Raw genomic sequence first — 18,615 nt, forward strand, 5'->3', positions numbered from 1 at the left:
CGTTGAATTGTGTACCTCCACGTGTTGCCATAAGCTGAGGGTCTGAGTGAAGTTTAATCCCACCCGTGCGCGCGCCAAAGTTTCCATTTATGGTGGGAAAGGGCAAAAGGCGGCAATATTTCAATTAGAAACTCTTCCCAGTTCACTTAAACCTAAACTGGATCGAGATCCCGCAATTTCAATACAACTCCATCTCTCTTCCGATTTCCGCAGCTTCTCAACTCGCCCAGCGGGTTCATTCTCTCAAACCCTAGCTTTCTATTTAATCGAAATTATTCTCAAAATTTGGAGTCATAGCGTACATCTAGCTTGTTTGAATATGATCTTACGGTACATTGTTGTGCTTTTAACCTTACTCTGGTCTCTGAATGTTAAATCGTAGAACGATTATTCTTAGGGTGGAAGGTAACATCTTATCCGTTTCGGTTCTTTATTAGCATAAACGAAACAAAAATAGAAAATGTGTTTGCTATGTGTTGTAGACGGTTGCATCACCTCTCTTCTATTGTCATTGAGTTCTCTAGTTCTTGTTAGATTGCATCTTGCTTTTTTGTAGTTGGATCTTTGTGACAGAATGTTTGTTGACAAGATTTAATTGATTTTGACTATACCTATTTAGGGATCCGGCTACAATACTTACATGTATTTAATACAATCACATCTTGACAGTCAGGTGATTGTATTAAATAGATATATTTGCATAAAATCTGACCGTAAGATGGTGATTGTATTAAATACAGGTGAGTATCGTTGTCAGTCCCCCTTATTTAGATATGTTCGGTTGATTTGTGTTTTGACATCTTCTCCAGATGCTCTCTTGTCAATAATGTAGAAGCTTGAAAGGGTTTATTTTTCATCAGCAACCAATTATTGCAGGTAAGCATCATTTACAATGTTACTTGTTAAACGATTTGATTTCTCACCTCTTCATTCCTGTTTCTTTGTGGGGCATAAAAAAAAAAAAAAAAAAAAAAAAAAAAAAAAAAAAAAAAGAAAACGTTATGAATGTTTTGGACCTTCTGGGAAGTTATTGAATGGATTACTCCTTTCTCGGAATTTATTGAACTATTCTGTACAGAATACAATCAACTCGTCACGAGACCTCACATTTCCTGAATGGTGCTGGCTTTCTGCTGCCCGCCCATCATATAATGTGTGGATCTCATGCTAGAGGAAGAATAATTAAATGTGCTAGAATTTGTTAGTCATTGTTCTTCTCAGTCAGTAGTCTTCTGTATATCTGATGAATAATCTTCTCTGTGCCATCATGGTCAGTTTTATTTCTTCCCTTCATTTTTTGTCTTGGTCATCTTACTCGCTGGGAAGTGCAATCTGGCCATTAAGGGCCGTGGTGCTCTTGTTTTCTTTTCGAATCCCCTCACACAAACATATCCTGCAAATAAATCAATCAGTCTACAAGGAAACTTGTTCGCCATCTCGTCAGTTGACAGCTAATGTAAAGACATCAGTTCTGCAATAGAATGTTTTTCTTTTTTTCAACAGTCACACCCACCTTCAGAACTTCTGCTTTAGAGATGTGTGAATAAACAACCTCGTTATCCATGTCTGAACTTTACAGGTGCATAAACAGTATAATCTTATGCCGACATGATGTAGTCACTAAAATGATCAAATACAATTGGCTTTTGATTGACTTTAGGATATTCTAATATCCTATCGACTAGATGAAGTTCTTACACAAGATATACTTGCAAACATCCAAGTAGGTTGTGTCGGAATTTAATTTTGTGATCTTGTGTTATCTTCTCATTTATGTACTATGTTCCTAAATAGTTATCCGTTGGTGTCTTATGTTCCTAAATCGTTATCCTCAAACTAATATGAAGAACTGAAGTCAGCCTATCACATACCTCTCCAAAAGCAGTATTGAATTCCCTCTGTTGATAGACCTGGTCGAAGGTATTTCATTGTAAGTAACTTTACATTTCTAATTGGGATCTTTGTAAAGTAACCGTGGTATCTCAATTTCATTACCTTTGAAAATTGTCGATACCGAAGTTCCAAAGTATACGGTCCGTCTTGGCAAATTCCATATCCACCCCCTTGGAACATCAATTGGGTTATGACTAGATTCATGATCTGCGAACATCTGCATCGTGATAGAGTTTTGTTTATAAATGAGAATAGGCAGATAGCACTCTTTTTGACCGATTGGGTTGGAGGAATGCCTCTAATTTAGATAAGGTGTAATTTCTGGACTACTATTAACTTAGTCCTGACTAGACACAGTGGATAAAATCGAAGGAAATTTGTTTGAAGAAGACTTGCCTCATTAACTTGAAAGTATGTGCCATCGAGGGGGAAGCTCCCTCTCATCGCTGTTCTACAAGGTATCTGTGACAAGATGAATTAAATTTTAGTAACAACTGCGGGTGGTCTATTTTGTTTACATGTTATCACAATTTAAATTTTCCTCACCAAAATCGTCCCTGACTGTGTGCAAATTTTCTTCTCTTATACTATTGCATGAAAAGCATGTCTTCTCATTGCACAATTTGTTTTGATCTTGGGAGCCACACCTGCTTTCTGGTTGTTGAATTGAATTTGCAGTCTCCCCTGGTATACCGTGATGCAGGATCAATGCATCACTTAGCAAAATGTACAAGATACTCACTTCTAAACAATGCATCTCAGTTCTCTGATTTCTTGGGCTTACCTGGTGTCCATATAGCTAGAAGGTATGGGCTTGGATCATCTGGTTCCCGACTATCCATCTGCAAAGTTGAATAGTGATAAAGTGAGATTAAGAATGCTTCATATATTCCAGATGCACAATTAACATATTAACCTACCCCTTCCAAGAGTGGATGCGAATCAGGTAGTTCATACCTGCATTGTATCCACACAGATATATAAGTTTGTCATGGGGAATTATAGTTATGTCTATGTACATATGTTTATATATAGGTATGTATGTTGAAACTCATAATATATCCTAGGCAGAGAGTTATTTAAAACGCAGTTAGAATTCTGATGGTAGCGATGGGTATGTTGTTACTGCATCCAGTGTATTGGTAAGCATATGCGGTTTTATTGGGAAGACAGGGACTTACACTTGGTGCTCCGTTCGTAGTCTACTAACATTCTTCAGCTTGGGCGTAGGGATAGAAGTAGCTTCTGGATTCAAGGCAACTAAGGCTTTGGACATGTCACCTTCTTGGAGCTTCTTCTCTTGCATATAGTTTTGTAATGTCGATGTGAACTCTTCCATGTTGAGTTTGATGGTAGGAATCTCATCAGGATCTTCATAGAAGAAGTCCTCAATTTCACTTTCTGATAGCTCTGTCAACTCTTGTTCTGGCGTTGCTGGCTCTTCGATTATTGGTTCACACTCTTTAGTTACAGTACCTGCTATCTGGAGTGAGTTGTTCTCAGGCGGAGGCAGTGACATAGGAGTGACAGCTATGGCGGGATTTATCTCAGGTTCAACGGAAACATTTGAACTGACAATTCTCTTCTCTTCTGGCCCTGGCAGGGCAAGTCTTGCACTGCACCAAACAAGGTTGGTGTGAATTTGATTAAGACTGTCTTCTTCAGAGAGTCTCATAATAATGTACTGTATTGTTGTTTTTTATTTTTATATTTTACTTCTCTTTCTTGTTCCATGTGATTAGTGAAACATAGAGTACTTCTTACTTCTACAGATTCTACATGAAACTATCTGCTAGTTCAAGTTTTTGAAACACTTTCTGATTACTAATTAATAAGGCCAGAATCCCATGCCCCAAAATATGTAAGGGTTCTCGTGACACGCTTCAGTGTTTATTTTCCTGCACAGTGACATCAATATACATATAACTTTCCAGAGATGACTACTCGAACCTTGCAAAAGCACTTGCGAAGTGTCTACATTCTCCTCTCATTGGACATGCATTGCAATTCGGTTTACTCTTTGTACAAAATACCTGCATACATACGAAAACAAGAGGGACTTATTCTATTTTTGCTTAATCCCAAATCATGTTTCTAATCAAAGAAGCCCCATGTATACCTTTCCAAATGTAATCATCTGGTAGTGCAGCTCGTAACTGTCATTCAATAGTCAGCTAATTAGCAAAAGAGCAAGTAAAAAAGAAAATGCCCACAAATTGATATGAATGGTTCTAGGGAAGTATGAGATTACAGGGTTAGTTGATCAAGTTTGCACAATCTTGGCCATAAATACTTTTGAATCGACTCCAGCATTGGGTACCTAGAGAATGATACAGTTAGCACTTGCAATTATGGAAAAGTTAATCATCCAATTGTTGAGATGTTATTTTCTTACAGTTCTAAGAGGTGTAACTGCAGTGATTCGGGTAATGGTTGAAGGGGGACCCATCCCAGTCTTACTGCTATCCTTCCAACATTTGTGTCAACCTTTATGGAGCAAAAAGAAACAATTTTCTTATATTGTAAGATGTTCCCGGACTATCATAGGAAATTTGCTAAATTGTGCCACACAATTGTTACTGGGAAAGCAAGGTGGTGAAGTGTTAAAAGCCGGATGCACTCCACACTTTTCAAGCCCAATCCTCGTATGCTTAATAGATAATCCCTGCAGAATAAGCATATGTGATAACTAATTAACTATATACAAAATATACGGATGCACTGCAGTCCATTGTTCATCATTTGGATAGCCTTGTGCATAAAAGGGGCAGTTGTAATGTTATAGAAGAAAATGAATTAGTTGGAATGACTGACTTTGCTTTATCAGGGGGAACATCTCTTAACCATTCCAGATTGATGCTTTCATGTTCTCTAACCAGTCGCTTTAGGAATTCCTACAAACATTTTGCAATCACTGTTAACCTGTCCAGTGATGTTATCTTGGGGCAAATTAACTTAACAAACATGAGGTCTTTAGACTGAACACTAATAGAAGAAAACCTGCATTCGTTCCGCTAGCAAGTTGTTCATCCCTCGCTCCTTGATTGCATCAGATATTTCTTTGACATTAGCATTTATGAGTGCTTTATAGTCCAGAGAGTCCATTGTATCTCTATTTCTTTCTGTTTTCCTACCATTGGCTTGTGCTTGCTTTCTCAAAATGTCCCAGTCAACTGCATTATTTTTCTTGCCCTCATCAGCCTTTCCTATTTTTCCTTTTGGAGTTTTACTTTCCTTTTCTGCCTTTTGGATTTTTTGTACCTGTAAATTGGAATCAACCGATTGATTTTCAATGTACATTTGGTTATTTGCTACAGAGATGCTATCAAAGACATTGAAAGATTTTCTATTGAGCTCACTGACATTTTGGACATACTGCTCGCTACCAAACTTATTTCGCAGAAGTGGTTCAGTATGTTTTACAGGCTCTGTAGCTAATGTATTTTCTGATTGGAAGGTTAGGTTTCCCACACATTGGTGACTGTATTGGGAAGGTTGATCATCTCCCATGCTTGACCTTGGTTCAGAATTCGCTTGCTGGTCTGTCGAGTGCTCTTTGAAAGATGGATACGGGTCCTCTGTTATATTCTGTTGCATGGAGGAATTAATGACACTTCCTGACAGTTCTTCAGTTTTTAAGCTCTTGTAATTTTCTTCGTGTTCAATATTAAACCTGGAAGCAGTTGAAGGCCAAGAGGATATGCTTTCCTCACTGAAATTTCCAAATCTCCATAGCTCTGGTTCTCCAGAATCTGGGTACATGTGAAACTGATTGTTGCTGGAAGGAGCAACTGGTAGTTGCATTTTTTTATAGTCAAGATTGATTGAATCCTTGAAGGAAGTGCCATTGAGATGATGGGTTCTGTCTGATCGTCCCTTTAGCTGTGCATATTTAATATGCCCATTCTTGGATCCGTCATTTGACAGTGAACTTCCATTTACTTGATTGTAAACGTCTCGCAACTTGGTTGCTTTCTCCATCTGTTGACGTGTTGAAAGGGAAACATAAATCTTCTTGGGTTGGCACCCAGTGATAGGATCTTCTGTTTCTGAGTTGGAGCCCGAGTACAAATTGATTCCTGCAGCGCCTTGAGTGACTGAGGATTCAAAAGAATCTTGAGATGATACAAATTCTTCCTCCAAACATTGACTCTGTGCCTCCACTAAGTTCCTTTCTGTCCCTGAGGTCTCACTGCCTCTCTGGTTATCTTCAGATTCATGGAGTGTCCTAGAAATCGGGTGATAGATTGGCTGACTTGACATATCTTTATGCCATTTGGTGACATCATCTGGACCTGTCATGCGAACTGCTGGTTCTTTTACAAATATGTTTGTCCCAACCTTCTGTTGAGCTTCGTGATTGCTTGACTTAAGCGGAAATTGTGCAGCCAAAGACATGAAGGCAGAGCTACAAAGGTTAAAGGAACAAAAAGAATACTGTTCACTTCAAGACATTCATGTATGGGAAATCTGGTTGTATATACATGCTAAAGTTGTGAACGTACCTTGATAGATGGTCTGAAACATTCTGAGTAAGGAAAACTCCAATCACTGAGTCAACAACTGATCCCTTCCATTTTGAAAAACGTCTGTCTCCTGTATAGATTAATTTTATCAAAGGTTCTGCATGTTCCCTTTGAAGTACCCATCAACTAATTGGAGAAAATTATAATGAATTATGTCTTTATGGTACATGAGAAGAAAAAGTACTTCTTATCCGTTGTCTAATTGAGAGAAATACAAATTGTGCAATCTTTAACAATGAAAAACTTCTTTGCAAAAAATGGCATCAGCTTGGTTTATATATGTTTCATATGTAGTCAAGTGAGATTGAGCTTAATTTTTCCATATTGAATATAAAATTGAAACTTTGTGGATTCTTGACATAGGTGAAAATGTATTTTGTGCTGCAGATTGCCACTAAAGTAGTTTATGTGAGCCAGAAAATTTGCTGCTTTAGGAGAAAAGGAAACGTGGGTCAGCCTAGCAAGTGGTATGAAATTTAAGACATTCATATCTTTGTTTTGATGTGTGTGTGTGTGTGTGTGTGTATATACCATTGTTGAGATCATTTAAGATTTTCTGCTAGATAGAACCTCACTGCATATTTATCAAAATTTTACCGACCATCAACTCTGATAAATAGGTTACGGTTCACTGGTTTAACCATTTGGTCAAGGCTGCGCTGGTCTTCTGGATAATTTACTAAACATTTTTTTTTAGTAGATTTTCAAATTGACTTGGAAAAATATGTATTTGCCAACATAACAATGCTATTTCTTTTTATTCATATTTTGGTCATTTTTGCACTTGAATTCTTCCTAGTCAGTCATTTTTGATGCAATGAAAAGGCTTTTGTATTAATCATTGTTTATAATGGAGTATAGATTAAGAAAGGGCTACATCAAGTGCTTAGAGCTGATTAATTTACAGTACATATTCACTCAATTACAAAATAAGGGCCTAGACTTACGCAATTGTGTGTTACTATTGTGTTGAATAGTATTGTATCTTCTCTAAAGCTATTGTTTCTCAAGACGTCTATGTAATCAAAAGACCTTTTAATCCCTAAAATGTCAGTCTTCTATTACCTTCTCATTATTTCAGGTGTGATTGTGTGAAAAACCCTTCTTTTTTCACCCAAAAAAAAAAATGAAAAAGAAAGAGAAAAGAATAAAAAGAAGGAAGTACATGTTTTTTTTCTAGCATACTAGGTGGGTGGCTTAACTTGCAGTTCACACAGTTGGACAGGCACTACAGTATAGTAATGAATCTAAGGATGATCGTCCTCTTTAGTTCAGAGCTTCAATATTTAATAATACTTTGCAATTAAATCTGTTAAAGAGCTTTCAAGCATGTAGACGGCAATGTTGAAGTTATAATTTTTTTAACATCTGCAACATGGTAGTTCATGACATTACAATTTAGGAATAAAATATAAGTTATTGTACCTTGAACAAGATGCATGCGTGCAATGAATGATTCAACTCGGCCTTGGAAAACCTTTCTTTCCTCTTCCCAATTCTTTTCCTTTTTCTTATCATTTCCTTCAATGCCTCCGCTTCCTTCCTTGCCCATCAAAAGATTCCATATCCTATTTGTTTCTGGGTCAAGCTCTACTTTAGGCCGTGGCTTACGTCTCTTGATAAATCTTTCATAGGGAACAACTGCCCCATCTCCTTTGTACGGGACAAGGGCATTTTGCTCGTGCTCTAAAATTTTGCTGCATCTTCCATTGAGGTTCAGATTATTAAACTCATGTATGATGTTATCTATTGATATAGTATGTCCTCTTACTGGAAACCCTGCATCAAAATCAAGAGTATGTCATTATTTGTGAGTTGAAAATAACTATTGTGATGATACATTTTTTTTAAGAGGTTTTTTATGTTAGAAGTACCGATTGCTTTTGAAGAAGGCTGCTGATAATTGTACGAGGCATCCTTCTCTTGCAGGACATTATCTATACCTGCCTGTGTGGGTCCCACAGTCTGCTTCATTTTTAACATGTTATCATGGTGAGTTCGAGATACCTGCTTGTTTCCTTGTTGAACGGATTTTTTGGGATATGATGAGGCTAGCTGGTTACAGGTTTCAATCGTGGAATGGGTGGAAAAACCAAGACCTTGGGTGAAATCGTGGCATGAATGTGATTTGGATGAGATCTGCGGATTTAGAAAATTATTCCCAGAAGCGATTGAGTAAGTGTATCTGTCACTCGTAAACTTGTCCATTCCTTTGTTCTGTCTATCCATGCTTTTGTTACTTTCAATGGAAGAACTCAATATCGTATGTTTCTTTGATGCGAATCCATTTGAGTTGACTTTATTTTGCCCTGTTCTTTCAAATTTTCCCAGACGCTTCTCAATTGGTGTAACTTCACAAGGCGTATTATAGATGCCCAAATACCCATTCTCGAATTTCTGTTTCTTATGACGTGGTGAAAAATCCTGGATTAGCATTCTCTGATGGCCATCCATTTGATATATCTCTTGGCAAGACAGTGAACTAGGTGGATGATTGGTAGAAAGATGTGTATGCTCCACAGTTCGACAATACTCCCTCTTGGATCCCCTTACTTCAATTGGAAGGGAGAGGGAGAAGATCTTTAGTACCGAGTGAGAGTCACCCTGGGTAATATTTTCTTTCATCTGAAGGCTCTTACTACTTTTTGCTTGAATGACATCTTGACACATTCCTTCATCATGGCGAAGTTGCTGCAAGGGAGTGTATCCATCTCTGCATCTTCTCTGGCATAAATCATAATTCCCATTTTCTACATGTCTCCCCATAACATGCAAATTTTTCAGATGCATGTCTTTTGTTGTAGCAAGTAGGGATGCCGATGGTTGCCTTTCTGGCAGGAATAAAAAGTTATTTGGCATAAGATTCATGGAAGAGGTACAGTTACTCATAGTTCCTGGAATCTGGTTCTCTACCATCAATTCGTTCTGTAGGGCACCTTGCTTTGCTGGTCTGGCTTTTATACCCTGGTTAGTTACAGGGACAATAGGTGTCCCTTGAGAATCAAAATTCATCTTGATCCCTTGCTGCATCTCATCTTGTTGACCACCTGCTTTGCATTGGTTTTCATCCATGGTATTTTCCGAATCAAAATTTAGAGCTCTTCTGCATGATTTTGCACCTTTTCCAGCATTAGGGTCTATTGTCTCCATTATACCATTTGCCAGTGGACTTGGGGATTCCTTTTGAACATTCTTTCTTACGTACTTCCTCTTTGCTGGTTGGCTCTCCTTAGACTCTGTATTGCTTGGAGTTGTAGGCTTTGGTGTCCCTTTGGGTTTGCCTTCTCTGATTACTTTGGGCCTATGTTTTATTCGCTTTGATGGTTGCTACTGCGGTGTCTTGTTTAGATCAGTCCCTCTGTCACCTTCCCTGTCAGAATCTTTGTTTCCCTTGTATGGTGTAGAAATTGCTGATGTTGATGACTTCACAATGTTCTGCAAGAGTTCGTAACCATTTTTTTAAATTGCTTCATCTCCTATAGACATGGTTAGTTTCACCTGCTCATCTTTTTCCTTGCTAGAACCTTCCTCCATCAAGAATTTCAGTAATGCAGAAAGCTGGTCGTTCTCCAAATTCTTGTCCTCGTCTGTTGTGAATTGGTGTTGGCTGGTAACACATGAGGCAGCATCGGCTTCTATTGTTGGTAAGGAGTTTAGATCACAGCTTGACATGAATGGTACAGGGAAATCATCTGTGCAGAAAGCAGTTTTTCTGTCAAATAATTTTAACAGTGAAGGGATTTTTGGCAATATATGGCCATTAAGAAATTGTCCACCGGAGTGAAATTCATCATGATTTCAAGACCATTTAGATGCAGTATGACACACCCAAGTTATAAATGTTTCACCTTCATCAATTTGTGATTTTCCAATTGAAATTGAAATATTTTATGGATCACTTATATATATTGGTCTATTGCCTTAAGCCGTTGAATTGTGCAAAGGTAAATGTTTTAGGCTTTCAAGTACAATAAGCCACTAGATTTTGAGAGCCAACCACCACATCTAAGTTAAAGTGGGTAAACTTTACGGAGGTTAATACTAAGAATCACTATTATCTAATGGCATTCAAAAAGTGTTACGTTATTGCTTTGTTTTGCCCCTCTTTCCCCTGCTTTTCTTTTGTTTTTGGTTAACGTCATCCAACAGCGTCAAGTCTTTACTTTTAGGTAGTGTTTGGGTGCCAAAATGAAGTTGGTTAAGTGAAAAATAAAGATAAGATACAAACAAGTTTAGTGCATATAGATCATTGGTTAAATATAAAAGATACTTGCAATTAAGTTGAAATTTCAAGACATGAAAGTTCCGCTTGGAAGTGCTCTCATCTATGACAATATTCCAAATATTTGAATCAGTTATTTGTCACGTAAGACTTTGATGGATTTGTGACACATTTCATGGAAATCTTTGTTTGCAGTGTATGACACAGATATGAGAACCGAATAAAAATACTTACTCTGGCATATCTGGGACAAGCTGTCACCATAACTCAAAGGATTTGAATTTGAACTTGAGCAGTAATTTTGGTCGCCAAATAACCAACGAACTGAGTTGGAATCTCTCTGACTGTTGTCAACTTGAGAAGGAAAATCCATAACCAACGATGTGCTCATCACCTTACTTGAAGGATATGAACCATTGTTGCAATTTTGATTGGTTAGCAAGAAATGAGCCGAATCGATTCCTTGGTTTCTCAATTGAGGATGCAAATTGGGATATAGAAGTGTGTTCGCTGCTATGTCCACACTACTTGAAGGATACGAACCACTGTTGAAATTTTGGTTGGTTACCAAGAAACTATCCGAGTCGATTCCTTGGTTTCTCAATTGAGGATGCAACTTAGGAATTAGAGGTGTGTTCGCTGCTATGTCCACACTTCTGCTCGGGTTCCCGTTTGCAGAGGCAACATAAGCAGCATTATCATGTAGTAACTGTTGTGTCAATGGATTATCTTTCCAACTTGCGCCTTCACCACAGAGCAACTGTGTCAATGGATTATCATTTGAATGTTCTCCCCCAGACTACCATCATAACCACATCTATGTAGCTGACCATTCGGGCTAACAGCTTGAGTCACGCCATTGTAACTAGCCCCCACCGGTACATGCTCCCTCGTAATTCCAGTCAATTGTTGTTGCCGATTTCCTCCTTGATGGAGGTTCCCATAAAGGTTGACTGGGACCGGATGAGGCTTCACTGGAGTCGGCTTCTGTGGAGTCACTGGAACCCAAGAATCCACGACCCGTAAATTGTCATCCCGGGGAATAAAAAATCCCCCTTCAAATTTCATCCTTGATTGAGCCCCTACAATTCACAAGCCATCCAAGTCTCTTTTGACTTGTCTCTTACATTAATGTCTCTATTAACACTCTCCCTGGTCTTCTTCTAATCAGATAACTTCAGCTGAAAACCGAAAAACGTCCAGTTTTCTTGTTTCTTATCCCCATTGCCGGAAACAACCGGTGCCAAAACGCCCAAATACTCCCTCCCACCTACCATGAATGCATAACACAATAAGTATTCTATATATACCAGGAAATTGCTACGAATTACCGTATCGGCATTCAAATTCCGGCACGAAACACAACCGGAAATTTTCAGAGACCAAGTCTCCCACCTAACATGCTAATTACAGAGAATATTCGATTTTCTGAAAAGTGAAAAGGCTTACAGTAATGGCAAAATGTATATGAGTGGAGGCAAAGGCGGCACCTCAGCTCTCTCCGATCCGGCGGTGAGACGACTGAGAGTCGTCGGAGCTTGGTCAGCCACAATGCCCGAATTTACAGTCAGTTTTCATTCAACAGTAGCGTAGGGGTTGTTGAGAGAGGATAGGAGAGGGGAAAAGAAGACAAGTCAGACAGACCATGTGAACTTTTATATTAAATGGAAACTTGGTTTGGGCACCTCCTGAATTTTATAAGATGGGCGCCCGCCGTAAGTAGGGTAAAATGAATTCTTACGGAAAGTGCTTTTATGGTAGTTTGTTTCACCGGTTTAATTTAGTACAGTATATTTGTTGGGTTACTTGAATGACTGGTAAAACTGTAATAATTTAAACTGATGCTAACTCACCTATAGTTTAAGTAGCGAGAGAAGTTATGAACAAAAAAATATTGTCACGTTTGAGATCATGCTGAAGTTATTTAAAATATCTTTAAAAAAGATGTTAAAAGGTCAACGTCTACGATAATAGTAATCCAAAATAATATTAAAGTTTTCCGAAGTGTCAATTATTATGTGGTATGATATGAATTGACAGTAAAGGTAGTTGTTGTCAAATTTAACAACTTTAAATCCATTTTTAATTTATCAATAAATGTTTTCTTATTACTTTTATAATTGTTTTTTGTTTTTTTTTTTTTGGTTGAGATTATTATTTTTTGTTTTAAAAATATTTATTACAATTATGAAAAGTAAATAATAGCTTAAATTTGACATATTAAGTGAAGATGCTTTTAGGATTTATTTTCTGAAATCTATATATTTTTAGTAAAAAAACAATTGAATTCTAAGAAAAACACTTGAAGTATTTCGTACAAGAAGTACATAACTGATATATCTTTCAAAATGCACTTCAAGTGCTTTAGAAATTACAAAAATACTTCTAAACAACCTATTAGTGGTACAGAATCCATTATGTTAAAACCTTTGAAAAAACTTTTAAGAAAAAACATGTAATTCTGAAATCTCTACAGCAAACCTCCATTCAATATGCACTTCAACATTTAGAAATTCGACTAGCTAATTTGCTTATCCAAATAAGAACAGAAATAATCATATTCCTAGCATTTTTGCAAACACTACTCGTGTGTGAATAGTGATGGAATTGTCGAAATGGAGGTAGAATAAGCATTCCTGAACATGGGAATGTTTCTTTTTTATTTTTTACCCATTGATAATATTTTTTTTTTTTATAAATAAAAACACAACTAAAATTTTGAATTAAAAATTTAAAGGAAAATCAAGAGATAAAATAACCAAAAGTGTGCAAAGGGTGAAACGATGTGTGCAGAGCAACTTCTGATTTGCTTACCATGATATTGGTGTTTAAAGTCGCTGAGTGACTTCTCACCATCATTCTGTCTTAATCATGGTTAACGCTAAGTTGTTACAAGTAAAACAAATTGGGTGCAATAGAAAAAACCTAATAACATGTGGGGAACATAAGTTAGTTCATCAGCGACACATTTAAGTAGTGATGGATGCAAGACTATATTCTCGTTGCATTCCAACAATGGCACATACATCGTCCAAATTCTTTTTCCAGCTTTTTAGATGAGACATTTCATCAAACACTTGGTCGACCCATACAATTGTGTATTTAGCATACATCTTCATCATCTAATGCCCTTTTAATTGTGTCTTTAGATCAATATTGTTATAATGAATAAAACAGAGTTAAATCATGCATGTACAACAGTGTGACTCAAATTTAGATGATTAGGAAGAGGGAGAATTAATGGGCCTTTTATTATTTAAGAAAAATGATCAACTTTAAACTTTTTTCGAAATATGCTGACCTGTCTGGGAAGTAATTTTCCCACCCCCACATACCCTTAATTATTCCTAGTCGTTGGATTGAACAAGGTGTACAAGAGGTCAATGTGATTTAGCATTTGTGTTGTTTCACGAAGAAGGATTGAGGAAAATAAATTTTGAGGTAGGTTTGTCAAATGACCAAAAACTATATATTTCTTTTTAACCCAAAAGAAAACTTCATCAACTGCTCCCCTGCTTACAAAGTATTTGAATTGCAAAGAACAGAGGAAACGATAACCTAGTTTGTAAACTATTAGACCAAAACACATTACAGGAACTAACAACGAAATGTATATTTTCTGTATAATTTTTGCGTAACTCGCAGAAAACCCGACAGAAGAAACATCTTAAAACGAATCAGAGTGTTTCACGGTGTTCAAACAAACAAAAGAACTTGCAAAGTCAGACAGGCACTTTCTCGATGCGGGAACATAAATCCATTGACTGCATACAGCCATGTAACTACAACATGCAACGATTAGTGTTTTAGTTCCGGAGAAATGCCACAGTGGCAACACGTGATCCTACGGATCCACCAAACATGAATGTCGGATACGTGCGGACATGACTAAGGTATTGAAACTTAGGAGGATCTTTGCGTGTTTCATGAACCTGCGTCGCATTTCTTTGATTGAAACTTTCCACTTCTTGCACCAATTCATCCTTTGTGCTGTTACATGATGTGATCACCTGCAATGGTGTTCCCCAACAGCAATTGAAACATCCGGTAGTGTCGAAAGCAACAAAAACTTCTCAAAGAGAAATTTAAAGAGAAAAGAAAGAGAACAAAACCAAGCACTTTCAAAGTGAACAGGCAAGAAGCGCTAGGGTTCATAACAAAATATATTATCTATACTCTTCCTTTTAGCACTTGAAAACACACCCTAAATGAAGGTAACTGCAATTTTAATTAACAAGTATTAGCCAAAGTGAAGATGCTTACTAATAATCCACCAGAAGCCACCAATCGTGAAACTGAATCCCAATAAATTACCCTGTATAAAAAATATGAATTAGCAATTCCAAACTCCACTTTCCTTCTATTTAATAACACCGAGCAATTAGATAGACTAAAGTCACTAGACAAATCATTCACACAGAAACAGAGGAATTATCAATCAGAAAATAAATAAGAGTAATAATCGTAACAGAATGCTTGCAGCATAGCATACTATGCTGGCTTTTACCTTTTGTTAGAACCATCTGGATGCAATCCAATGGCATCCAAGGTTCCTTTGTCCACAACTAGTTGGAACTGCCTTTCCAACTTGGTCTCTAGAATATCATCAACCTAAAAAATAGTGACACAATTCATTTTACAATATTGTAGAAAGGAAGTATCAAAATAATAGCTTAACTACAAGCAACGATTTGGAAGACATTAACAATTCGCTTCATACAACTTCGTTCACCGGAAATATACAGGCATAAGGATTATAGAAATCTAATAATTTTTTTCCGAAGACTAAACATACCAGAAAACATTGGTCAAAAGGAGAGGTATACCAAAAATTTAATGTTTGGCAATCCATCACGATCAGCAAGGCTTCGAGCAAGGTCAATCGCCCCTTCACTATAATCAGTTCCTGTTAAATCAGAGAACCTGAACCCAAAACACCAGAATTTCATTCATTATGGTGTCTCTGACATTTAGAGAAACAATGGAAATTCACTCACCAAAGAACTTTCATGAAATCTTGGACTCAATTTTATTTACAACTCTCTGGCTCCCAGCACTTCTCAGCAACCCTCCAACAAGGGAGGCAAAAAAGGAAATTAAGCATTGAAATTGTATTTTTGGGAGGGTGAATTGGGGCCTAATAACCAATAATAATTACATAGGAATGATCCTGGAGCAAAACATTCCATTTAAATAAGATTTTAAGATAGTTTCAATTGAAGAAAGAAGGTTTATGAGATTTTTAGATTAAATATTGGAAGGTTCTTTTAATTGACTTTAGCCAGTATGTTAACTTATTAACAAATGTACTGAACACAAATAAAAAGGCCAAATGCACATTCTCAAAATATCATGCCCCCTTTAGGACGGAATTGACTCTTGGAGGATGAAGCATATCAAAATAACCAACCATATGAGTAAAGGAAGCCTGATTTAACAGCGGCAAAGGTGTCGTATGTGCAGTGGTGACAGTGATGGCACTTGAGAGTACGTAGGTTGGTGAAAAACTGATAGCAGACTTGTTCTAAATAAATAAAGGGATGAATTGATTGAGATCACAAAATTAGATTGGTTGAGTCAACATTCTGTCCACCTCCTGATCCTTCAAGTTTCTACATTTAAATCTTATAACTTATTATAAACTACAAATAAATATTTAAGGGTTTAAGGACATTTGCATTTGCACATTTCCATCAAGTTTGTTACCTATTTATCTTTGATAGTTATCTTTCTTCACTGCTACATCATTCTAAAGAATCTAAATGCATAAATCACTTTAACCAATTGGCACATACATACTGAGACTCGCATCTATGGGCAACTTGTTAACCTTAAAGTTAAAACAAGATGTCTCCAGCCTAGACATTCCAATCTGATACAGGATTCACCTAGTTTGCATTTTATTTGCTTCCATACAGGAATTCAATCTAATTCAGCATATAATACCAGACAAAGTTCAATGAATAAAAGAATACCCCTGCTTGGAAAGTTCTTGAACAAGCAAACCATTGCCAGTCCCGATATCAAGTACACTCCAGCCTGAGAGATACTTATCACCTTGTTCCACAGTATCAGACTTATTATTATCAACATGATTTGGTGTGCGACCTTTAGAAATATCAATGCATAAGCTTTTGGCCCAAGAGGTGACCACTTCCATGACGTCAGCTCCAAACCTACAGAAATAGAGGACTGAAATCATCAAACGCTCCACGCCTTACAGTATCTACTCACTTTAACACAAAGGGGAACTAAAATATGAATCCCTCACTACTCTGGATTTATAAAAGTAAGGAGTAAAGGTTGACAAACTCTGGTAAATCACTACAAAAAGTGACTTGCAGGGCTGGTAATATTTTAAATTCACCCCCTTTCATTTTATATAGTTGATATGAAAAGGATATCAATATTGTTAAGAAAGGTTTTTCTTCAATCTCCTCTCACTAATATGAATATCTTTTTCCTAAGGCTCTTCGAAAAGTGGCAACAAATGCATATAACGTAATTAGTACCTAGTAAAAAATTAACCCATGTGATCTTCACAAGATAGTGTTTCACTAATTCTTAACAGTTTTGTAATTGTGGTTGTTAGCTAGTTAGAGACAGTTAGCTTAAACATATACAAGCTCATAATAATTCCTCTAGAATACCAGACTTTGTACGATTCATCTTCTCAAACAACACAAAAAGCTTTCTCCCTCTAATTTCTCTCTCTACCTTCAAGAGTTCTCTTTGATTCCGGATATTTCCTTGATGTTACCACTTAGCTGTTGTCTACAGTGCCCCAAAGCCAGAAGAAATGCATCACAAATTAATTTGCACAGTTGCGAAAAGCTTACCAAACTTCACCGGTATGACCATGTTCCCGAAAATTCGCCAACTCATCTGCATATGCAGCATCCCAATAACTCTGAAGACCTAGCATTGATGTCACCCCTTCAGCATCTGGTTCCTCCTTGTCAGAACTGCAAGTACCACAATATCAATAAAAATACAACAAGAAATAACTGTTCCTAAACTAATAGCCTATTAATTCTTCCTCGAAATTGAGAACTGCAAAAGCATAAATACAACAAGAAATTCAAAGATTTAGTCTTAATAACTTAATTTTGCACTAATTAATTAATATTTTATTTACATATATTTTGCTGGAAACCAAATAGGAAGTGGAGGGGAGGGGAGCAAACCTGTATTCGGAGGGGGCACGGAGGTTAGCAGCTGAGAGGTCCTCGGCGGCGTCGGCGTGGCGCTGGTCGTCGTCGAGAGTGCTTCCATAATCACTCTTGATGGACCATGAGTCGGCGGCGACGGAGCGTTCATCGTCGGAGACGAGATCGGGCGGTGCGGCTCGGCTCTGCTGCGATATCTCCGAGTCATCTTGCCCCAATCGAAATCCTGCCATTGCTGAACAAACAATGGGAGAGAGATGGACTGTCTGACTGAAAGACTAATGAAGAATCGAAGTGATCAAACGTTGAGATTTGCTGTTGGACTTTTGGGTTTGGGTATGGGTTGTGGATCTTGGATTCGTACGTTGTACCTGGCTCAGTGAACGGGTTACGGGATCGGATGGGATGCGTGCAAAAGAATAAAACTAAAAGTAAATTGTAGTAATCCTCAACTTTAATTAAATTGATAGTAATGGTTTCTCAACTAAAAATTTATATTATTGGTTTCTTAACTTATCAAAATGTATATTTATGGTCATTTTCATCATCTATGTCATAATTTTGTCAAAATAAGTTATATTGTAATGATCATTGCTACAATTGAGTTAAAGTTGAGGGACCATTTCTCGAATTGAGTTAAAGTTGAGGGACAATTTCTCTAGTTGAATTAAAGTTCAGGGACCATTGGTATAATTCTTCTTATTTGATTTTTCATATTTGCCCATTGATTCAGCCTCACGTGCATGATTGTAGACATGTAAATTTTGTTGCATACAAATGATGTACCACAAAGTTTCATGTGGCA

At 37.2% G+C, this 18,615-nt stretch overlaps 1 protein-coding gene and 1 pseudogene across 1 annotated transcript; both read right to left on the minus strand.

The window, feature by feature from the left end:
• Positions 1-1,006: 1,006 nt before the first annotated feature.
• LOC137708856 (DNA glycosylase/AP lyase ROS1-like) lies at positions 1,007-12,239 on the minus strand (annotated as a pseudogene).
• Positions 12,240-14,188: 1,949 nt separating this feature from the next.
• LOC137707731 (uncharacterized) lies at positions 14,189-18,157 on the minus strand. Its single transcript, XM_068446642.1, has 7 exons — positions 17,829-18,157; positions 17,481-17,606; positions 16,617-16,817; positions 15,468-15,564; positions 15,149-15,252; positions 14,905-14,956; positions 14,189-14,651 (listed from the first exon to the last, which is right to left on the minus strand). Exons 1-7 carry the CDS (start codon positions 18,041-18,043, stop codon positions 14,448-14,450), a joined length of 999 nt encoding a protein of 332 aa, XP_068302743.1. The 5' UTR covers positions 18,044-18,157; the 3' UTR covers positions 14,189-14,447.
• Between the last annotated feature and the right edge of the window lie 458 nt (positions 18,158-18,615).

Source organism: Pyrus communis, chromosome 11 (assembly GCF_963583255.1).
Source record: "Pyrus communis chromosome 11, drPyrComm1.1, whole genome shotgun sequence".
NCBI classification, from domain to species: domain Eukaryota; kingdom Viridiplantae; phylum Streptophyta; class Magnoliopsida; order Rosales; family Rosaceae; genus Pyrus; species Pyrus communis.

Coding starts and splice junctions, on each gene's coding strand:
- LOC137707731 (XM_068446642.1), bottom strand. CDS start 18,043: ATGGCAGGATTTCGATTGGGGCAAGATGACTCGGAGATATCGCAGCAG. Junction 17,607..17,828: donor CGTGCCCCCTCCGAATACAG/GTTTGCTCCCCT, acceptor TGGTACTTGCAG/TTCTGACAAGGAGGAACCAG. Junction 15,565..16,616: donor CAAGAACTTTCCAAGCAGGG/GTATTCTTTTAT, acceptor TTTTGGGTTCAG/GTTCTCTGATTTAACAGGAA.